This window comes from Macaca nemestrina, chromosome 11 (assembly GCF_043159975.1).
Source record: "Macaca nemestrina isolate mMacNem1 chromosome 11, mMacNem.hap1, whole genome shotgun sequence".
NCBI lineage: Eukaryota > Metazoa > Chordata > Mammalia > Primates > Cercopithecidae > Macaca > Macaca nemestrina.
Genome location: NC_092135.1, coordinates 107747778 through 107765171, shown reverse-complemented (window position 1 = coordinate 107765171; position 17394 = coordinate 107747778). Strand labels below are relative to the sequence as shown.

The following is a 17394-nucleotide window of genomic DNA, read 5'->3' as shown; positions in this document are numbered from 1 at the left end:
GATTACAGGCGTGAGCCACTGCGCCTGGGCAACTTTTTTGTTTTAAAACAAGTGCAGTTACTGCTTACTCACTATGTGCCAGGCATTCTCATTTTTGGTTAAGAACAAGACACAAACACACACATTAGCCTAGGCCTACCCAGCATCAAGATCATCTGTATCACTCTCTTCCACCTTCAGGTCTTTCCCAAAGGAAGGTCTTCAGGGGCAATAACACACATGGAATTGTCATCTTTTATGATAACAATGCCTTCTTCTGGAACATCTCCTAAAAGACCTGCCTAAGATTGTTTTATAGTTAACTTTTTTTAAAATCATAAAAATGGATAGTAGGAGTAGAAGAAATATACTCTAAAATAACAATTAAAAGTATGGTATAGTAAATACATAAACCAGTTATATAGTTGTCAGTTATTATTATAAAGTATTATGTGCTGCATATAATTGTATAGGCTATACTTTTATAAAACAGGCAGTGCAGTAGGTTTGTTTAAACCAGCATCACCACAAATACATGAGTAATGCCTTGCACTGTGTTACCATGGCTATGAAACTACTAGGTGACAGGAGTTTTTCACCTCCATTATGATTTTATGGGACCACTGTCATACACACTGTCATTGACCAAAATGCTGTTATGTGGAACAAAACTATAACTCGTTTAACCCTTAAAATAACTCAACAATACTACCATATTATTATGCCAATTTTACAGGGGAAGAAACTAAGATACAGTGAGTTAAACTTGCCCAAGGTCACTTGACCCTTGCATGAAGGTTATAGCCCAGACTGACTTTAGAGTCTGTGCTTTAACTATTACATTAAGCTGTCCTGGAGGTAAAATTCAAATCAGTTACATCTTTACCTGAGGACTAGGAACAGCGGGAAACTAAGACGGCAATGTCTCATTCAAATTGTGAGTAAACTGGTGCTGAGAAGGAAGGTGATTTATCAAGGTCACGATGTGCCATTGCTTTTTCTTCTGGCCATGCTGTCTAAGCTGAGTCTAATTTCCCCTCAGATGCTGGGTACTGCTTCAAGTCCACAGGCATCAGGCAGAGGGAAAAGAAACCCACTGTGAATATCATCCAGAAACCAAAGGAGGATGAGGTAAAAAGCCCAAGTACTTCCATGGAGGGACATGGTTTCTTAGTAGTTTTTATATATGTGTTAAATTATAGCTTATATATTAATAAAAAGGTTGTTTATTATCTGCACAAAACCCTTATGAATTAAGCAAATTATATATGTATGTGTGTGTGTGGTGTATTTTAAAAATATATACGTATGTATATATATGCTTCTGTAGATTTTCCACATAATTTATTTCTTTTTAAATTTTATTATTTAAATTTATTAAGCACTTACTATAAAGCAGGCACTTAATGCACTCTCATTTACTTCTTACTAAAAAGCCCTATAAGGTGGCATTATCACCTCAATTTTACATACATGGAAATGCTTAGGAAAGTTAGGTTATATACATAGTAAGAGATAGATTTGGAGATTTAGAGATAGTGTGAGCCTGCCATGCACTTTTCAATCTATCATGTTGTGTTCTTTCTACAATTGAACAATGGGACTATGTCATTAGACAATTCCTGAAGAGAAATGCTTAGATAGCAATACAACACTAAGATGATTTTTGTTAAGGAGCCTCTATTCCATTTACCATGATGATGATGGTAACATAACAATGATAATAATAATAATCGCAGCTGCCACTTACTATGTGCCAGACATTCTTCTAGGCAGTTTTACATATATTAGCTCCATTTCGTAACGATCTTGGAAGTAGTATTAATATGATATTTACATTCTCAGTTTCCAGATGAGGAAGCTGAGGCACAGGAAGTCTAAATGAATTGCCCAAAGTCCATGCACTTGATTCAGAGTAGTTTTTCCTCATGTGAATAAGCCCTATATCAGGACACTTAAATAACTCCATGGAGATATTTGCTTCTTTTTGACTTCTTAGAGGCAAATTATCCCATCACTCTAACTACTACGTGTGAGGGAATCCGCTAAAACTGTCCCGCTGAGTGTCCAAGTTACAAACCTGTAATGATGTTCCTGATGGGCTTCACCAGTGCGGTGAAGCCAGAGACTTCGGGCTGTCTGTGTTCCCACATGGGCTGCCATATGACAAGCCCACTGGCCAGACGGAAGGTGAGGTCAGATTCCTAGGGGGGGAAGAGAAGATCTATGTCCAATAACTGACATGTAACAACTGCTTAAAGGGACCAATCAATGCAAGGATTAATATCATTCATAAGGTTATTTTCAGAGTGGATTTATCTGCCAAACCTTCTCTCATCAGTCAGATGAATGTTTCTAGAGTAAACCAATGACCAAAAGTTATCACTGCAATTACTATGAAAATCCCAGTTGTCTGCTTTATCCAAAACTAATGACCAATCAAAACATAGCTTTGGGCAAAGCATTGAATACACAAACTATTGTTTTTTGTTTGCAGTGGTTGAAACTTGTTTATTTCAGGAGTCTTGGCATATCTCTTCACTTTGGTTATTATTATCATTCCTCTTAATTATTTAACTGTCCTTACTTCTCCCTTATAAGGCAAAATACTCAGATACTGGCTATTTTGACATTCTATTATCCAGTCCATCTCTTTTCTTACATTTTAGGGAATCAGGCACATATAATTTGACCCTTCATAGTGTATTATTTTGTAATGTTGTCTTCTTAATAACCTTTAATTTCTTGAGGGCAAGGATAAATCAAGCATTCTCCTTCCCTCTCAGCCTCGAGCATCATCACAATGTTTATCATAGCATTAGGAACTGGGTACACAACAGATACTCAATAAATACTTGCTGAATAGGGCTGACTTTATAACCCATACTCACTCAATTTATCTGTGATTCAAAGTATCTTTCAAGAGCATATCCTCTGCTATCATATTGTATAAGTACAAATATGTGACATTCTGAGATTATATCTTAAACACCTCAGTCTCTGAAAACAATGTAAAGATAGAAGTAGAGAATGTGATCCCAGATTAACGAATACAGCTGCGATCCAGGAACTCATTTACAGCAGTGATTTGCAACCCCAGCTTGCATATTATAATCACCAGGGGAGCTTTTAAACCTAAGAGGCCTAGGTATCACTTACCTCTCCTACCCAGACCCATTAAATTAGAATCCTGTGAGATTTTCTAATATCCCCCGATGACTCACACATAGCTGGGGTTGGAAACCATTGAGATTGAAGGAAAAGAACTCAGAAGCAACTGGAAAAATAGAAAAAGAAAAGCAACTCTGTACCTAGTAAAAAGAAACCTAAAGGCTAGACTGGGATTCTGACACCACTTGGCAACAGAGCCACACAGTTCCCACAATGGGAAAGTCTCTAGAATTCCCTGTGGAAGTATTAGAAAAGCACATAAAGCATTTGGTTAAATTCATTCTGCATATATTCTGTAAATATTTATAGAACACCTACCATATACCCGGTACTATTCTAGGTTTTAAATGCAACAGTGAACAAGGCATACAAAAATCTCTGTTCATAGTGTAGAGAGGAAGTGAAGGGCTGTCTCAGACAAAGTGTTGTCATTTTAGACCAGAGAATCAGGTGAAGCCTTATTGAGAAAGTGACATTTGAGTAAAGTTCTGAATGAAATGAAGGAGCTGTCATGTGGCTATCTCCAGGAAAAGTATTCCATGAAAGAGGATCAGCAAACACAAAGGCCCTAAATGTGCCTAGTGTGTTCAGAAATAGCCAAGAGACTGTGTGCCTAGAGTCAAGTGAATGTGAGAAAAGTAGAAAAAAAATGGGAGAAGTCATTGAGTGCCAGATAATATACTGCCTGATAGGTCTTGATAAGGACTTTAGCAATTATTAAGATGGGAAGCCACTGGAAGGTTTCAAGTAGCAGAGTGACATGATTGGATGTATATTTTAATAGGTTCACTCAGGCTGTTGAAAATAGTTTGAGAAAGGGCAACAGTGAAAGAAGAGACTATTTTGGAAGTTATTGTTATCATCTAGGTGAAAGATGATTAGACAGGGGTACTAATAGAGGGCAAAATGATAAGTGGTAGATTCTCAATGCATTTTGAAGATACAACTTACAGAAATTGCTAATTGTCTGGATGTGGAGTGTGAGAGAAAAAGATGTCAAGGATTTTTGGCTTTGCAATTAAGAAAGATAGGTAAGATGAAGTAGGAGCAGGTTTGGGGATTTCAGAAGCCTAGTTTTAGACATGTTAAGTTTGAGATCTCTGTTAAACATTAAGCTAGAGATACCGAGTAAGCAGTTAGACAGACAGCTGTGAAGTTAAGAGGAGAGTAACCCAAATTCCCTTGGAATGGACACGACGAAGTATGCATGGTATTGTATGTAGAAACAGGAAATTAACATTAAGCAAATCTTATTAGATTTGTCTCCGCAAATACAGGAAACCAAACCTCAATTGACCTTGTTTTAATGATTTATTGGTTTCTGAGCTCAGTCCTTTTCCATGTTTCTCATGAGAAATGTTAACACAAGTAAAACTCCAGTGGAAACTGCAGCAGGGAGTGATCTCTCTTGTACTGAAATCCTGGGCTTTAACATCTGATCTATTAGCATGACACAGCACTCACTGATGGTCATGGCCATCATTTTGTTTTACTTGATACATCTCCAAGTAGATTGTATATTTCTTGAATACAAGTTGAGATCTCCTTCTTCTGTGCACTTCCTCGAACATCAATACAATACCAAACTAATATGTTCATTAATTGAACATGTTTTACCTTCTCCAAATAAATCCAATCACTCTTCAGACCTGAATGCCTGCAGCACCTGTGGCCTTCTCTTGTGCTGGTATCTTCCTTTGTAAGTCTTCCTAACTTGGATGAATGTATAAACTCTGGGCCTCTAATGTCTCTTCTAGAGTTTCTTTTAATAGAACACACAATGCTATGTATACATACATAAGCAGAAACTCAATAACTGGAGAGGACACTCTTTATCATCCAAACAGTTGTGAAGCAGGTAGTCTAGAAGGTCCTGAGAAAAGCCAGAAATGTAAGCACATATAGAGGTAATATCCCCACATTTCAGATACTTTTCTTGCTTTCACTGAGAACCTGTTTCCATGATGTCATAAAGCAATTCTGAATGTATTTACTAGTAGCTTTGAGAGATTTAAAGAAACAACTATTATTTTAAGTTCTATTTTAAAGTTGTTTACTTTACACATATGGATTTTGTTAAAATCCCCTGAAGCGCTTGCTTTTTATTTTATTTCTTGCTGTTACTCCAGGACATTGAACAATAGTTAGCATATAGCAGGCACTCGATAAGTATTTGTTGAAAAAATAAGTGAACATGACAAAATCATGACAACGTTGATACCATATTTAAAGAAGATGCCTTAGTTTAACAAACATTCATCATTTTTCATTGATAAAATTAAATTTGGTCTAAAATTAATAATATATTACACAGGATTTTCAGACTGTGAATTTTATATAAACTATTTTAGCTAATTATAAATTAAAAGAATATAAAATATGCATTGAATAATACACTGTGTTACAAAAGCATTAGTCATTTATATTAGGTTTATTTACAAATTAGTGAACTAATTTATTCACTTAATATTATTTAAATACCTATTAAACACAGATACTATGTTAGTTATCATGTGTACAATGATAATTCCTACAAACAGACCATTTAGAATCTAGTGGGGGAGACAGCCACATAAAGAGATGATAATAAACAAAGTATAAAAATAAAGCTGTACCTAGAATATTATGGAAGTAGAGAAAGAGGGAAAGATGGATCTCAAATGAAGTCCTAAAGGATAAGTAGGAGTTTTCTAGAAAGAGAAGTCAGGTATGAGGGCATTCCAGTCAGCAAGACCAACATGAGAAAAGATCTGAAAAAAAGTATGCTATGTTCTTGGGGAGACTTCAAACATCTGGAGTTCACAGACAGGAGAAGTAGTCAGACAGGTCATAGAGGGCCCAGTTTACCAGACTAAGAAGCTGGAGTTGTACTCTCTGTATGATGAGAAATCACCAAATTATTTTAAGTATGTTGGTGATATTGTCTACATTTTTGATAGGTCACCTTGGTGTTGAGGTTAGATTTTATGAGACAAGCCAGGAGACTGAATCTAGTAAGAAAATGGTCGAAGTAAACAGTCCATGTAAGATATGATAAAAGCTTGGGTTAAGGTAGTTAAGTAGGAATGAAAAATATGTAATAAATTTGGGAAATATTTAGGAGAAAAAATGAGTAGGACTCTGTGATTAGTGGAATATGCAAGTAAGGATGAGGGATAGTGAAAGGTAGTTTGAGTTTTTGTGAATACATCCATTATCTAAAATATAGAATCTAGGGACGGGGCTCATTACAGGTGCAGTTTGAATTTCCCATGGATTATCTATTTGGAAAAGTCATTTGACAATTTGGTCTAACAGGCAAAGATAGGAGCCTGGATTTGAAATGTATAATTAGGTGACCTCAGCATGCAGGACACACATGGTAAATGAAGCCGAAGGAAGTCTTCCTAGGAGAAAGGAGAGTGAAAAGAACAAAGCGTGAAGAATGCATCTCTGCATGCATTCTCTGGGGAGCCCCAATGTTAAAGGGGCAGACAGAAAAGATGAGCTCTCAATAGAGATAGAGCAGACAGAGTCAGAGATGCAAGAAGAACCAGAAGGGTGTGGTGTCATCAGGAGAACTGAAAGAAAAGGGCATGATGGTAATTTCAAATGCAGCTGAGGTTTAATGAAATGAGGGCTGCAAATAGAGATTAGATTCAACAACTCAGAGGTTGTTCATGACCTGAGTGGAAAAAAAAAAGAAAACAAAAAAAAACCTCTGGTACAGAAACCTAAAAAACTGTAGTTTTATACAAAATCAGATGGGATTGGGTTTAAATTCCATCTTGGTTACTCACAATCTTTACTATTATCTCTATGGACCTCAATTTCCCTTCTGGTAAAATGGAGAAAAGATACACACATCCCTGTGGGTAGTTGTAAAAATTAGAAATGATAGTGAAAATATTCTGTCACATAATAAAGCAACTAGAAGCAAGAATAAAAGATTGAAGAGTAAATAAATGGGAGGTGAGGATATGGAGGCATGGGTTCATGCTTTGATTAAATTTTGGCCTCCCATGCCTCCTACAGCACCGTGTCTTATACAAGCCCCATCCTGCAACACTAAGTGCTGAGTGGGAACCTGAGGGGGAAAATCAAGGAAAGGACTGACAAGTGGGGCAGCACGGCACACTGGGTTTAGAGACCACGGTGTTGCAGAAACATTAGTCTGGATGGTTGTGTGGTTTCCCCAGCAGCATGCAGATTTCTGGGTGGGGATAGAAAATGTGAATTTTGGCCGGGCGCGGTGGCTCAAGCCTGTAATCCCAGCACTTTGGGAGGCCGAGATGGGCGGATCACGAGGTCAGAAAATCGAGACCATCCTGGCTAACACGGTGAAACCCCGTCTCTACTAAGAAATACAAAAACTAGCCGGGCGAGGTGGCAGTGCCTGTAGTCCCAGCTACTCGGGAGGCTGAGGCCCGAGAATGGCGTGAACCTGGGAGGCGGAGCTTGCAGTGAGCTGAGATCCGGCCACTGCATTCCAGCCTGGGCTACAGAGAGAGACTCCGTCTCAAAAAAAAAAAAAAAAAAAAAAAAAGAAAGAAAAAAGAAAATGTGAATTTTGGTCTTGATCTGGAGTTGGAGTCATGAAAGACAACTGCAAAGAAGCATAGGGATAAAAAGATGTTAATGATGCTGGTGAGGGGAAGTTTACATGGGTAGGGAAAGACGATAGGCTCCAACAGAGCCTGATAACGGCAGGCAAATGAAAGATGTAAGGCAGTGGCTCTCAATCAGGACCAATTCCCTTCCACACACCCATCTGTGAACATTTGGCAACATTTGGAGTCATCTGTGGTTGGCACAACTCAGGGGCAATGGGTTGTTACTGGCATCTAATGGATGGAGGCCAGAGACTCTACTAAATATCCTGCAATGCATTGAACAGTGTCCCACAATAAAGAATTATCTGGTCCCAAATGCCAACAGTGCCAAGGCCGAGAAATCCTGATCTAGAGATTGTACATTCCCAACAACTTGAAAAAACCAGATATCTCTCAAGCAGAGAAGGCCTTATGGCAAAAATTATCAAATGAATACTTTTTATTCTCTACAGCATCAAGAACAATGCTTTCCTCATAGCAATGACAAAATGATGAAACTATAATGATAATATAATAATATAATACAAAATGATAAAAATGTTATTAATACCACTAACAATAATTGTTTATGTATATCAACCACTGTGTAGTATTTTGTATGAATTGTCTTACTCCTTTTTAAATGCTCCATTCCCAAGCTATAAGTTAAACATGAGGATCTTCAGCCAGCTTTTCCAATTATTTGAGTAGTCGTCTCTCCTGAAAGGAGACCTTGCTTCTTTTCTACTAATAATACATAATACCAGCAGCAATAAAATACCAACACTAAAGACAACTAACATTTGTTAATGACTTTCTTTGTATCAGGTTGAATACTATAACTTGTTCAATCTTCACAATGCCCTATACATTTATTCTTAGGTCCAATTTATATTTGAGAAAATGGAGGTTTATAGAAATTATTTGCACAATCTCTTATAGAGTGCAGCAGGCACTGGATTCAAATACAGGCCTATCTGTTTCCAAAACTTAGACTCCCATCCATGTCTTAAAAATAAAATTACAGCCACCCTGGGCACTCCTATATTTCCACATTTTTCCAGGTGATATTTGTCAACATATAAACATCTTTTTGGGGCTACTTTTTAAGAAGACTTCTCTCCTGTCCTCTCCATTTTAACGGCTTCATTTCTAAATATGCTGTTTTTAGCACTTGGATCAGCTTCTGATAATGACAAGTCTACTCAGTGTGTCAGTCATTAAATATTTATTGAGAGCCTCATATACGACAGACACTATTTGAGACACTAGAGATACAGCTGTCATCAGGAAAGGCAGACTCCCTTCACTCAAGGATCTTGTTCAGTGAGGCTGAAGGGCAACAAACATGCAGACAAATGCATAAATAATTCCAGCTTCTGGTAAGTGCTAACAAGGAAAAAAATGTAGGATAGCTTGCTAGTTGCTCGAGAGTAGCCAGGGAAGTACTTTCTGAAGTGTTGCCATTTGAGTTGTGAGTAAACCAATGACAAGTACATGGCCATGTGAAAATCTGAGTGTAGAAGGTAGGGTCAGTGTTTCAAGTTGAAAAAAACAGTGCAAGGATCTGAACACAAAAATGCACTTGTCAAGTTTGAGCATGAGCCTCCCACAAGCCTGAAGGTGGTTAGTGAATGAGAGAAAGGCCAGTGAGATAGAGGGAGTTGAGGCCCAGGAGGTACGCAGGGGTAGGTCCTGCAGGGCTCACAGGCCAGGTGGACAGTCCCTATTAAAGCAGAGCTTCTTACTAAGTATCACCTGTATAAAATACTTTAAAATGGAAAGCTAGAGATTTTAAAATGGCAATTTAATTTGACTTGACACCTAAAGAGTTTAGTATGTTTGATGGGCAATGCGGTCAGTGTATGTGTTGCATTTTAGGAATTTATAGGTAGTTTCAAATCTATTTCTCCTAGCAATGGGGAGAGTTAACGGAAAGTGAATTTTTTAGGAAACTAAAAATGAATGAAAATACTCTCTAGTCTGTTCCCTTCATGGTGACTGTTAATGTTCAGAACCACCTTCATAAATACATTGCTAACTTGAACCACAGTTAACTTGATCCATTCACTGGATTATAATATTCTATTAAAGAGTAGATGAACATATCAATTCTTATCTTAGCACTTAAGTGAAATTTGTTAATTTATTCATTCACAGAAGTAACAAATAGTTCTTGATTTCTTTTCATGCGTTGGAACTGCCGTGTCTGTCTTACATATACTCACCCTGTGTTACAGCAACTGAGGGGTTAAGTAATATCAACAAAATCACACAGCTAAAAAGTGGTGGCACAGTGATTTCAAATTATATTGTCTCCTCCAAGTGGATATGATTGTATTTTGAGATAACTGGTTTCCATGTAATCCTGTTTTGTATTTTAAGCATTTAAAAATATTTTAAAAAGCAATTCTTAGGCTATACCCAACTGTCTAAAAGTCTACAGAACATAACAAGTTAAAACTTACTTTTTTTCGTTTTGAGACAGTCTCGCTTTGTCACCCAGGCTGGAGTGCAGTGGCATGTTCTAGGTTCACTGCAGCCTGTGCCTCCCAGGTTCAAGAGATTCTCCTGCCTCAGCCTCCTGAGTAGCTGGGGCTACAGGTGTGCACCATTACGCCTGGCTAAATTTTGTATGGAGTTTTGCCATGTTGGCCAGGCTGGCCTGCAACTCCTGACCTCAAGTGATTCACCTGCCTCCACTTCCCAAAGTTCTAGGATTACAGGCGTGAGCCACCACACCCCACTAAAATTTAGACGCTGTATTATAAGAGAGGTAGTTACAAGGTGCTATAAAAATGCGAAGGAGGTAATAATGAAGTCTAGATGGTGAGGTCCAAGGAATAGCTTCATGTTAAAGATGACATTAAAGTTGCAGTTTGAACACTATGACAAGAATAGAGGGGTGAAAGGAGAGTACAGCAATCAGCAAGGGCATATTCAGAGAACGGCTGCCATGGTTTCAAATGCTGGATCATGAGGTGGACAGTAGGGACCAATAGTCTATAAATCAAGAAAGCAATTTAAACCCTACGTCATAGTTGATCTTTTATTTTATGTTTAATATGTTAGGCATTATCGTGAGGCAGAGGGAGAACCACTGAGGATTTTTTAAGTAGGTAAAAGCTATGTGGAAATTTGTGTTTTTGAAGCAATGTTCAGTAGTTTAACACAGAAATAAAGTTCTCCATGCCCTGACTTGCTGTAAGGTCATACAAAGACATGCCCAACCAAATATGGAAATATCATTTGAAGTCTATCCTCACCACATCTCCACCCACTCCAGCTCTAACACTGGGTTTCTGCTTACCTTGATCCTGTGTACCAGGGGAGCAAACAGAAACACGAAGAGCTCCACGGTAGCCATGGAGTTCTGGAAGATCTTTCTTCGGTTGTTCTCTTCTTCATCATTAGAGCTGCTTTGGCAAGGCTGCCCTGGAGAACCCTGGTTTTCAACCTGGTGGATGAAAGCACTGCTGCTTCCACCCCAGCTGGAGCCTCGGTCTGTACCCCCAAATCGCTCATTGTTGCAGTCCTGGGGGGCCTCCAGAAGCATCCAGTGTAGAGTGTGAAGGAGCTTTGTCTCAGCAACACCCAATTTATCCTGGTGGCCTGCAGGGGACAATTACACAGGCAGGTTAAGGCAAACTCTGTGACCAGAGCAATAGATGTCAACGTTGGGTCTGGGAAGAATATCCCTGCTTTCTCTACACTTCTTACAACCACTGCTAGCAGGGCTCGTTCTTGTTTTTTGGACTCCCCTACTGGCTGTAATCTCTGCAGAATGATATGCTGCCATGGGGGCAGAAACTGCTGAATCACTTTTCTTCAGTTAGGTACCCAAATATATTTCCAAATAGGCAGCATAGTGGTTAAAAATATAGGCTCTGAAGATAAAAGCGATCCTATTTTAGACAATGTGACCTAGAAAGGTCCCTCTATGAAGTAATATTTGAGCAGAGGCTCAAACAAGGGGAGGAAATGGGGTGGAGAAGAGTATGTACACTAACGTGGGGTACATGGGTAGGACACATTGCCAGATGAGAATAGCAATCTGTAAAATATTCTAAAAAATAGTTCTTACGCACATGTGCACACATACTCACACACAGTACTACAAAGTTGGAAAATGTCTGAGGCAAATATGCCCAGTTCATGAGAGTGGTTGCTTTAGGAACTGAGAGAACAAAAAGGATGACCTTGGCTAGGACTCATCTTGGGCAGGTGAAGGTCTTAGCTTACCTCTAATATTTTAACTTTGTTGATGTTGTTGTTTGTTTGTTTGTTTTTGAGATGGAGTCTCACTTTGTCGCCTAGGCTGGAATGCAGTGGGTGATCCCAGCTAACCGCAACCTCCACCTCCCAGATTCAAGTGATTCTCCTGCCTCAGCCTCCCAAGTAGCTGGGATTACAGGTGCGCACCACCACGCCTGGCTAATTTTGTAGTTTTAGTAGAGACGGGGTTTCACCATGTTGACCAGGCTGGTCTCAAACTCCCGACCTCATGTGATCCACCTGCCTCAGCCTCCCAAAGTGGTGGGATTACAGGTATGAGCCACCACAACCAGCATATTTCAATATTTAAGAGGAGAAAATATTCATATATTACTCGTAAAATTAAAAAATTAAAAACAAGACAGCCAGTTTCTTTATTGGTAAAACGAAAATAATGATAGTATAAGTGTGAGGAGGATTTTGTGATAATTAAATGAGATAATGTATGCACAGTGCTTAAGAAAAGAGAAACTACTCAATACAGGTTACTATGATGAGTGTTGAACACAAAGGGCAATGACATGCAATAAAGAAGTAAGGCAGGGCACCAACCTAGCTTGTTTCGGTTTGAAAGCAGGGTTGCAGTGCAGTGGAGGACATGAGGCAAAGCAGCTTGCACCAGTTCCCATCTGGAAATGCTCTGAATGGCTTCAGAGAGAGCTGGAGAGAGGCCATGCAGCTTGTTTTCTACCAACACTCGCTCAAAGGACTGTAAATTCAAAAACAAAAACAATAAGAAAAGCCAAAATCCAAAACCATGTAAACTAAGAAACGGAAGATTCTGATTAGTGAAAAAATGAACAGCAAGGTACTGTACCCCTTAAAAGGTGCAAATTACTGGACCAAATTCTTTAGGGAGAACTCATTGCATTTTCTTGTATATGTTGATGTGCAATGGGTCAGTAATAATTTTCTATTATCTACCCATTTGCAGGCTTTTGAGCCAAAGTAAATGGCTTGAATTAACAAACGATTTTTATTTCTGTTAAAGTAAGCTTCCTCTAACAAATAGGAACAAAACATTTAACCTTATGAGATTTTTGGATGTATAGTTTATAAAATGTTGCTGAGTCATCCAAAAGGCTGTCACAACTGCAGACCAAAATGAGTTTTTTGTCAAAGTGTCTTGAGAAATAGAATTTATGTCAATTTCTTCAACTGGTGTTAACTAAGATATAACTTTTTCAAGGATTCTGATTTTGGAATCCCTGATTTATCTCATGGCTTGACAATGACCTGGCACAGAACACTCTCTACCTAATGCCTGGAACAATAAAAGATACTTAATATATCTGTGGAATAAAGAAAGAAAGAAAGGGAGAGCAGGAAGGAGGGAGGGAGGAGGAAAATAAGCCATCTTTACTTCGCTGGTTATTAAATTTTCTATCCTTGCCAGAGATACTCAGAGAGTATCAGAGAGCGTAGCACTCCAGAACAAGTAACAACTCTGACCTACTCAATTGTTTTTTTTTCTTTTGAGAGAGGAGAGAATATCACTGTAAGGTGTTGGAGAAAATGTAGTTACCAAATATTAGAATAAATTTAATAAACGTTTGACTTGTAAGAACATGATTGGCACTTGATGCCCCAGTCAAGAAAATTATATAAATGTTCTATATAATAATCACAATACAAGTACGAAGTGTTCAAGCTGTATTACTGGAATTATTACAATACCTATGAGAAAGACAGGTATCCTAATATGGCTTACTACAGAGATTTCCAAAGAAAACTTTTTACTTTTTGATTCAAAAAAAGAAAAATAAAAAATTCACCTTTATAATGAAGGGCACACTGAGGTTTTGGCAAAGAGCATAATGAGAGATGTAATATTTTGCTTTAAGAAACTAGATAAAGGCCTTTAGATATGTTGGTGATATAAATACAAATATTATAAAATTCACCAGTCCTCAGGTATCTAAGTATTCATTAAGTAAAGGGTGTGTATATTAGAGACTAAAAGATTATAAAGAATCTATACACTCTAATGACTATACTGTAGAGGATGAGTTATGCATTTCATAATCTCAGAGTGTTCTGGGTAATGTCAGTTTCTCCTTAAGTGTCACTAATACAACTTTTAATATTTTTTTTTAAACTTGGGAAATTATTTTCTATATTGAGATCTATGTATCTCTATCCCTATCTATCTATCCATTAATGTAACTTACTATTTGATATTGTGTGACTACATTAAAAATGTCAGAAATATCTGTGCCAAGAACAGAGAAAAGTCAGGATTATTTTAAGCTAGTATAATTGTCAGCATGGTTAAGAAAGTCTGAGATTTCAAGTGTCAAATTACTCTAACAAGCTAAGTTCAACAACAAATTCCATTAAAAGGTCCTTATAAGAAAGTTATATTTAAAAAAAAAATGTGTTTGTGACAACATTGAAAGACAGGAGATGCAACGAAACAAATTCCTACGTTGCGTGGGCAGGTATGTGTTTAACTTTCCAGTTGGCTTCCATCAGAATTTTTTGCCCTAACACATCTCAGAGCTCCTTACCACAAGGTCATCCACGTAGCTATTCGTAAATATGCATGGCAATATCCAAATTGGTAGATTTCCATTTTTAGGTTATAATATATGCAATGTAAAGACTTTTAGGTAAGCTCCAAATATTAATGAAGGCTGTGAAAAGTCCATTTTAATTTTGCTTCATGATTTCATGTCTTATTTTCTCAATTTGTAAAATAAGAATTTATAGGGATATAAGATTCCCTTAGAATCTCAGGACAAATGCATTTTATTTTGTATAAATATTAGCAGTATTATTTTCACAATTATTTTATATTATTCATTTTTAGAATTGGAAAACATATGCAAGACATAAAAGTGCAGAGATGCATATATTTTGTTCAAGTAGTTCTTTCACAGGCACTCTATCATATGAACTTCCACTGTAAGTCTCAGTTTTGTTGATTAAGGATTCGACTTCACACTTGCAGGGGGCAAAAAAACCCTCCACCACCTGGTTCTCTGTTGTCTCTCTGCCTTCTCTTCTACCACTGGATCCCTCCTCACCCTTTCACTTATTCCCCAGTAGGTGCTAATTTCCTTTAACATGTTTCCTCTGCTCTTCCCTCAGCTGTCCTTCCCTCCCTTCCCCTTGTGTCTTTGGCCAAGGTTCACATTAATAGATAGATAAGCCTTATCTATCCATTGCTTATAAAACTCCCCTCCCTAGTGCTACCTAGTATCTCTTTTTGCTTAATTTTTCTCTATAGTGCTTACCACCATCTGGCTTACTATGTATATACTTATTTGTTTGTGGCTTGTCCCCTTTCTACTAGGATGTAAACACTCTATTTGTTTTTATCATTGCTTTGTTCCAGCACAGCGAATTGTGCCTGGCACACAGTGGGTGATCAATAATATTTGCCAAGTGAATTAATATATATAGTCCATTTGATTTAAAACCTGTCTTTGGGTTCAAACCACCACACAGAATAGGGAAATAATTATTAAATGGTGAAAATCACATACCACACAAGAAGCTTCATATTGCTTCCCCAGTTTGGGCCTCAAAAATGCACTGAAAAATTAATAGATATTTGTTAATAAACATAAGTAAAATTATTATTAAAGCATCCTTGTGACATATTTTTCAATGAATAAGACAGGGTGCTATGAAATTCAAATTTCATGCTTCCTTATAGCTTTTTAATGAGCAGGTGTTGAACAGCTGATGACATTTTCTTTTACGCGTGTAATTGCATATATGAAAGAGAAGTGGATCTCGATGGTTTTTGGTATCCACTCTTATTCTGAAGACTTTTAAGATTTTAAATCGTCGGTGGTCAGAAGTGGTGCATTACTTACATGTACAGCCATAATAAAAACTGAAAATTGGACACGGCTTGTGGGTCACGATTTCCAGAATCTAATTTCTTACCTGATAAATCTCTAAAATAACAATAATAATAATAATAATAATAAAAAACCTTTTCTGTTTATTGGAATAGGTGTGAGGCCTTTCCAGGGTTAGGGGGGAGGGTCCCTTATCACAGATCCTCAGGAGCTTTAACTGGGGAGATTAATCTGAGCAAAATGGTTAACAAGTGGGCATAGCAGATATTCGCCAAACAGGAGCTGGAAAAACAACAGGTCACCGGGCTAGAATTACAGCAGGAGACGGAGGGGGAATTGGACGCAGGAGCACAACCAGTCATAATTATCTTTCCTAGTTCCCCGCCCCCTCTTCCCAGGCTCTCTGCCCTCCCACCCCCTAAAATAATGTATACATTTATTCGACAACTGCCAATCTGCTTGTCGTCAAACTTCACTGAAATATATATATACATATTTTAATGCGTGTTTTTAAGCGGGTGCAGAGGGCTTGTTTTCCAGCCCCAGAGAGGGAGCTGCAGGCTGTGGCGCGGCCTCAGCGGCGGCGGCGGCGGCGGCGGCGACCCGGGCGGCCCCGGGAGCGCCCCCAGCCCAGGGCGGCCCGCGGCGCGCCCTCTGCGCCCCTCACCTGGTTTGCCGCCACAGGAAGGTCTGGATGGGCAGGGGGATGCCACGGCCGCCGTCCTGCTCCTGGCCCTCGGAGCTCTTCCTCTTCACCATGATGGTGGCTCCCGGGAGTCCTACTGCAGGACCCAGCTCTGTCTCCTCGCTAGCCGCCGCCGCCGCCTCCTCCCGTTGCTCCCCCCAACTCTCATCCCCTCCTTCCCCGAGGCAGAGCCGGCTCTCTCCGCCCTGATCCCCCGTGCCTCTCCCCTCCCCCCACCCCTCCCCGCGCGTGGAACATGGCTGCGGGAGGAGGGGAGGGCTGGAGGAGCCGCGGAGCGAGGAGGGGGGCGCTCGGAGCAACCGTCCGCCTCGCCGCCCCCGCACCCGCTCCCTGCTTTCAGCACCTCCCACTGTGGACAGCGGCCCGCGCCGGGCTGCACTGCCGGAGAAGCGAATCCGGGGCAGCTTGAGCCTCAGAGGTATGGCCCAAGAAGTCCGCGCTCCGCATCGCAGGCGCTGGTCCCCTGCGTGGCCTCTTCAGCCCCTGGAATTCCGCTTTCCCCGCTCCGAGCTGCACTCAGGAGTGTCCCCTGTCCTGCGTTCCGACCTCAGCATCCAAACTGTCACCGTCTGGGTAGGAGGAGCTTTGGGGAACCGCAGAGCAGTCACTAACCCTGGCATCATTCTCACCTCTAACAAGGAGGTCAGGAGTCCAGGGTTTAGCCAGAGGAACACATGAAAATTATTAAATGTGTAAACCAGGAAGGGGAGGCAGGCTTGGCAAGTGAGAGGAAGCTTGAAAGATCTCACATGTGAGAAGTTACTTTTATATGATAACCACAAGAAATAAACCTTTTGTTTTCTTAAAGCAGGAATACAAAGTTCCCAAAGTAACCAGTTGTGGATATCAGTTAATTGCAAAGTGAGGAAGAACATTT

The 17394-nt window shown here is 39.4% G+C and overlaps 1 protein-coding gene across 23 annotated transcripts in view; it reads right to left on the bottom strand.

Moving 5' to 3' along the window:
- The window catches only part of LOC105481129 (unc-80 homolog, NALCN channel complex subunit), a 231613-nt gene extending 214798 nt beyond the window's left edge, over window positions 1-16815 (bottom strand). For 10 of the 23 annotated variants that reach the window (XM_071073862.1, XM_071073865.1, XM_071073869.1 and 7 more), the window contains exons 1-5: window positions 16479-16683; window positions 15488-15536; window positions 12549-12705; window positions 11032-11333; window positions 2060-2183 (exon numbers count right to left, since the gene is read on the bottom strand). In XM_071073862.1, coding sequence (XP_070929963.1) covers window positions 2060-2183; window positions 11032-11333; window positions 12549-12705; window positions 15488-15536; window positions 16479-16570 — 724 coding nt within the window. In that variant the 5' untranslated portion in view covers window positions 16571-16683. Of the gene's footprint in view, window positions 1-2059; window positions 2184-4767; window positions 5102-11031; window positions 11334-12548; window positions 12706-15487; window positions 15537-16478 lie in introns of those variants that run through there. The other 13 variants (XM_011740435.3, XM_011740441.3, XM_071073870.1 and 10 more) reach the window with 7 other exon arrangements.
- Between the last annotated feature and the right edge of the window lie 579 nt (window positions 16816-17394).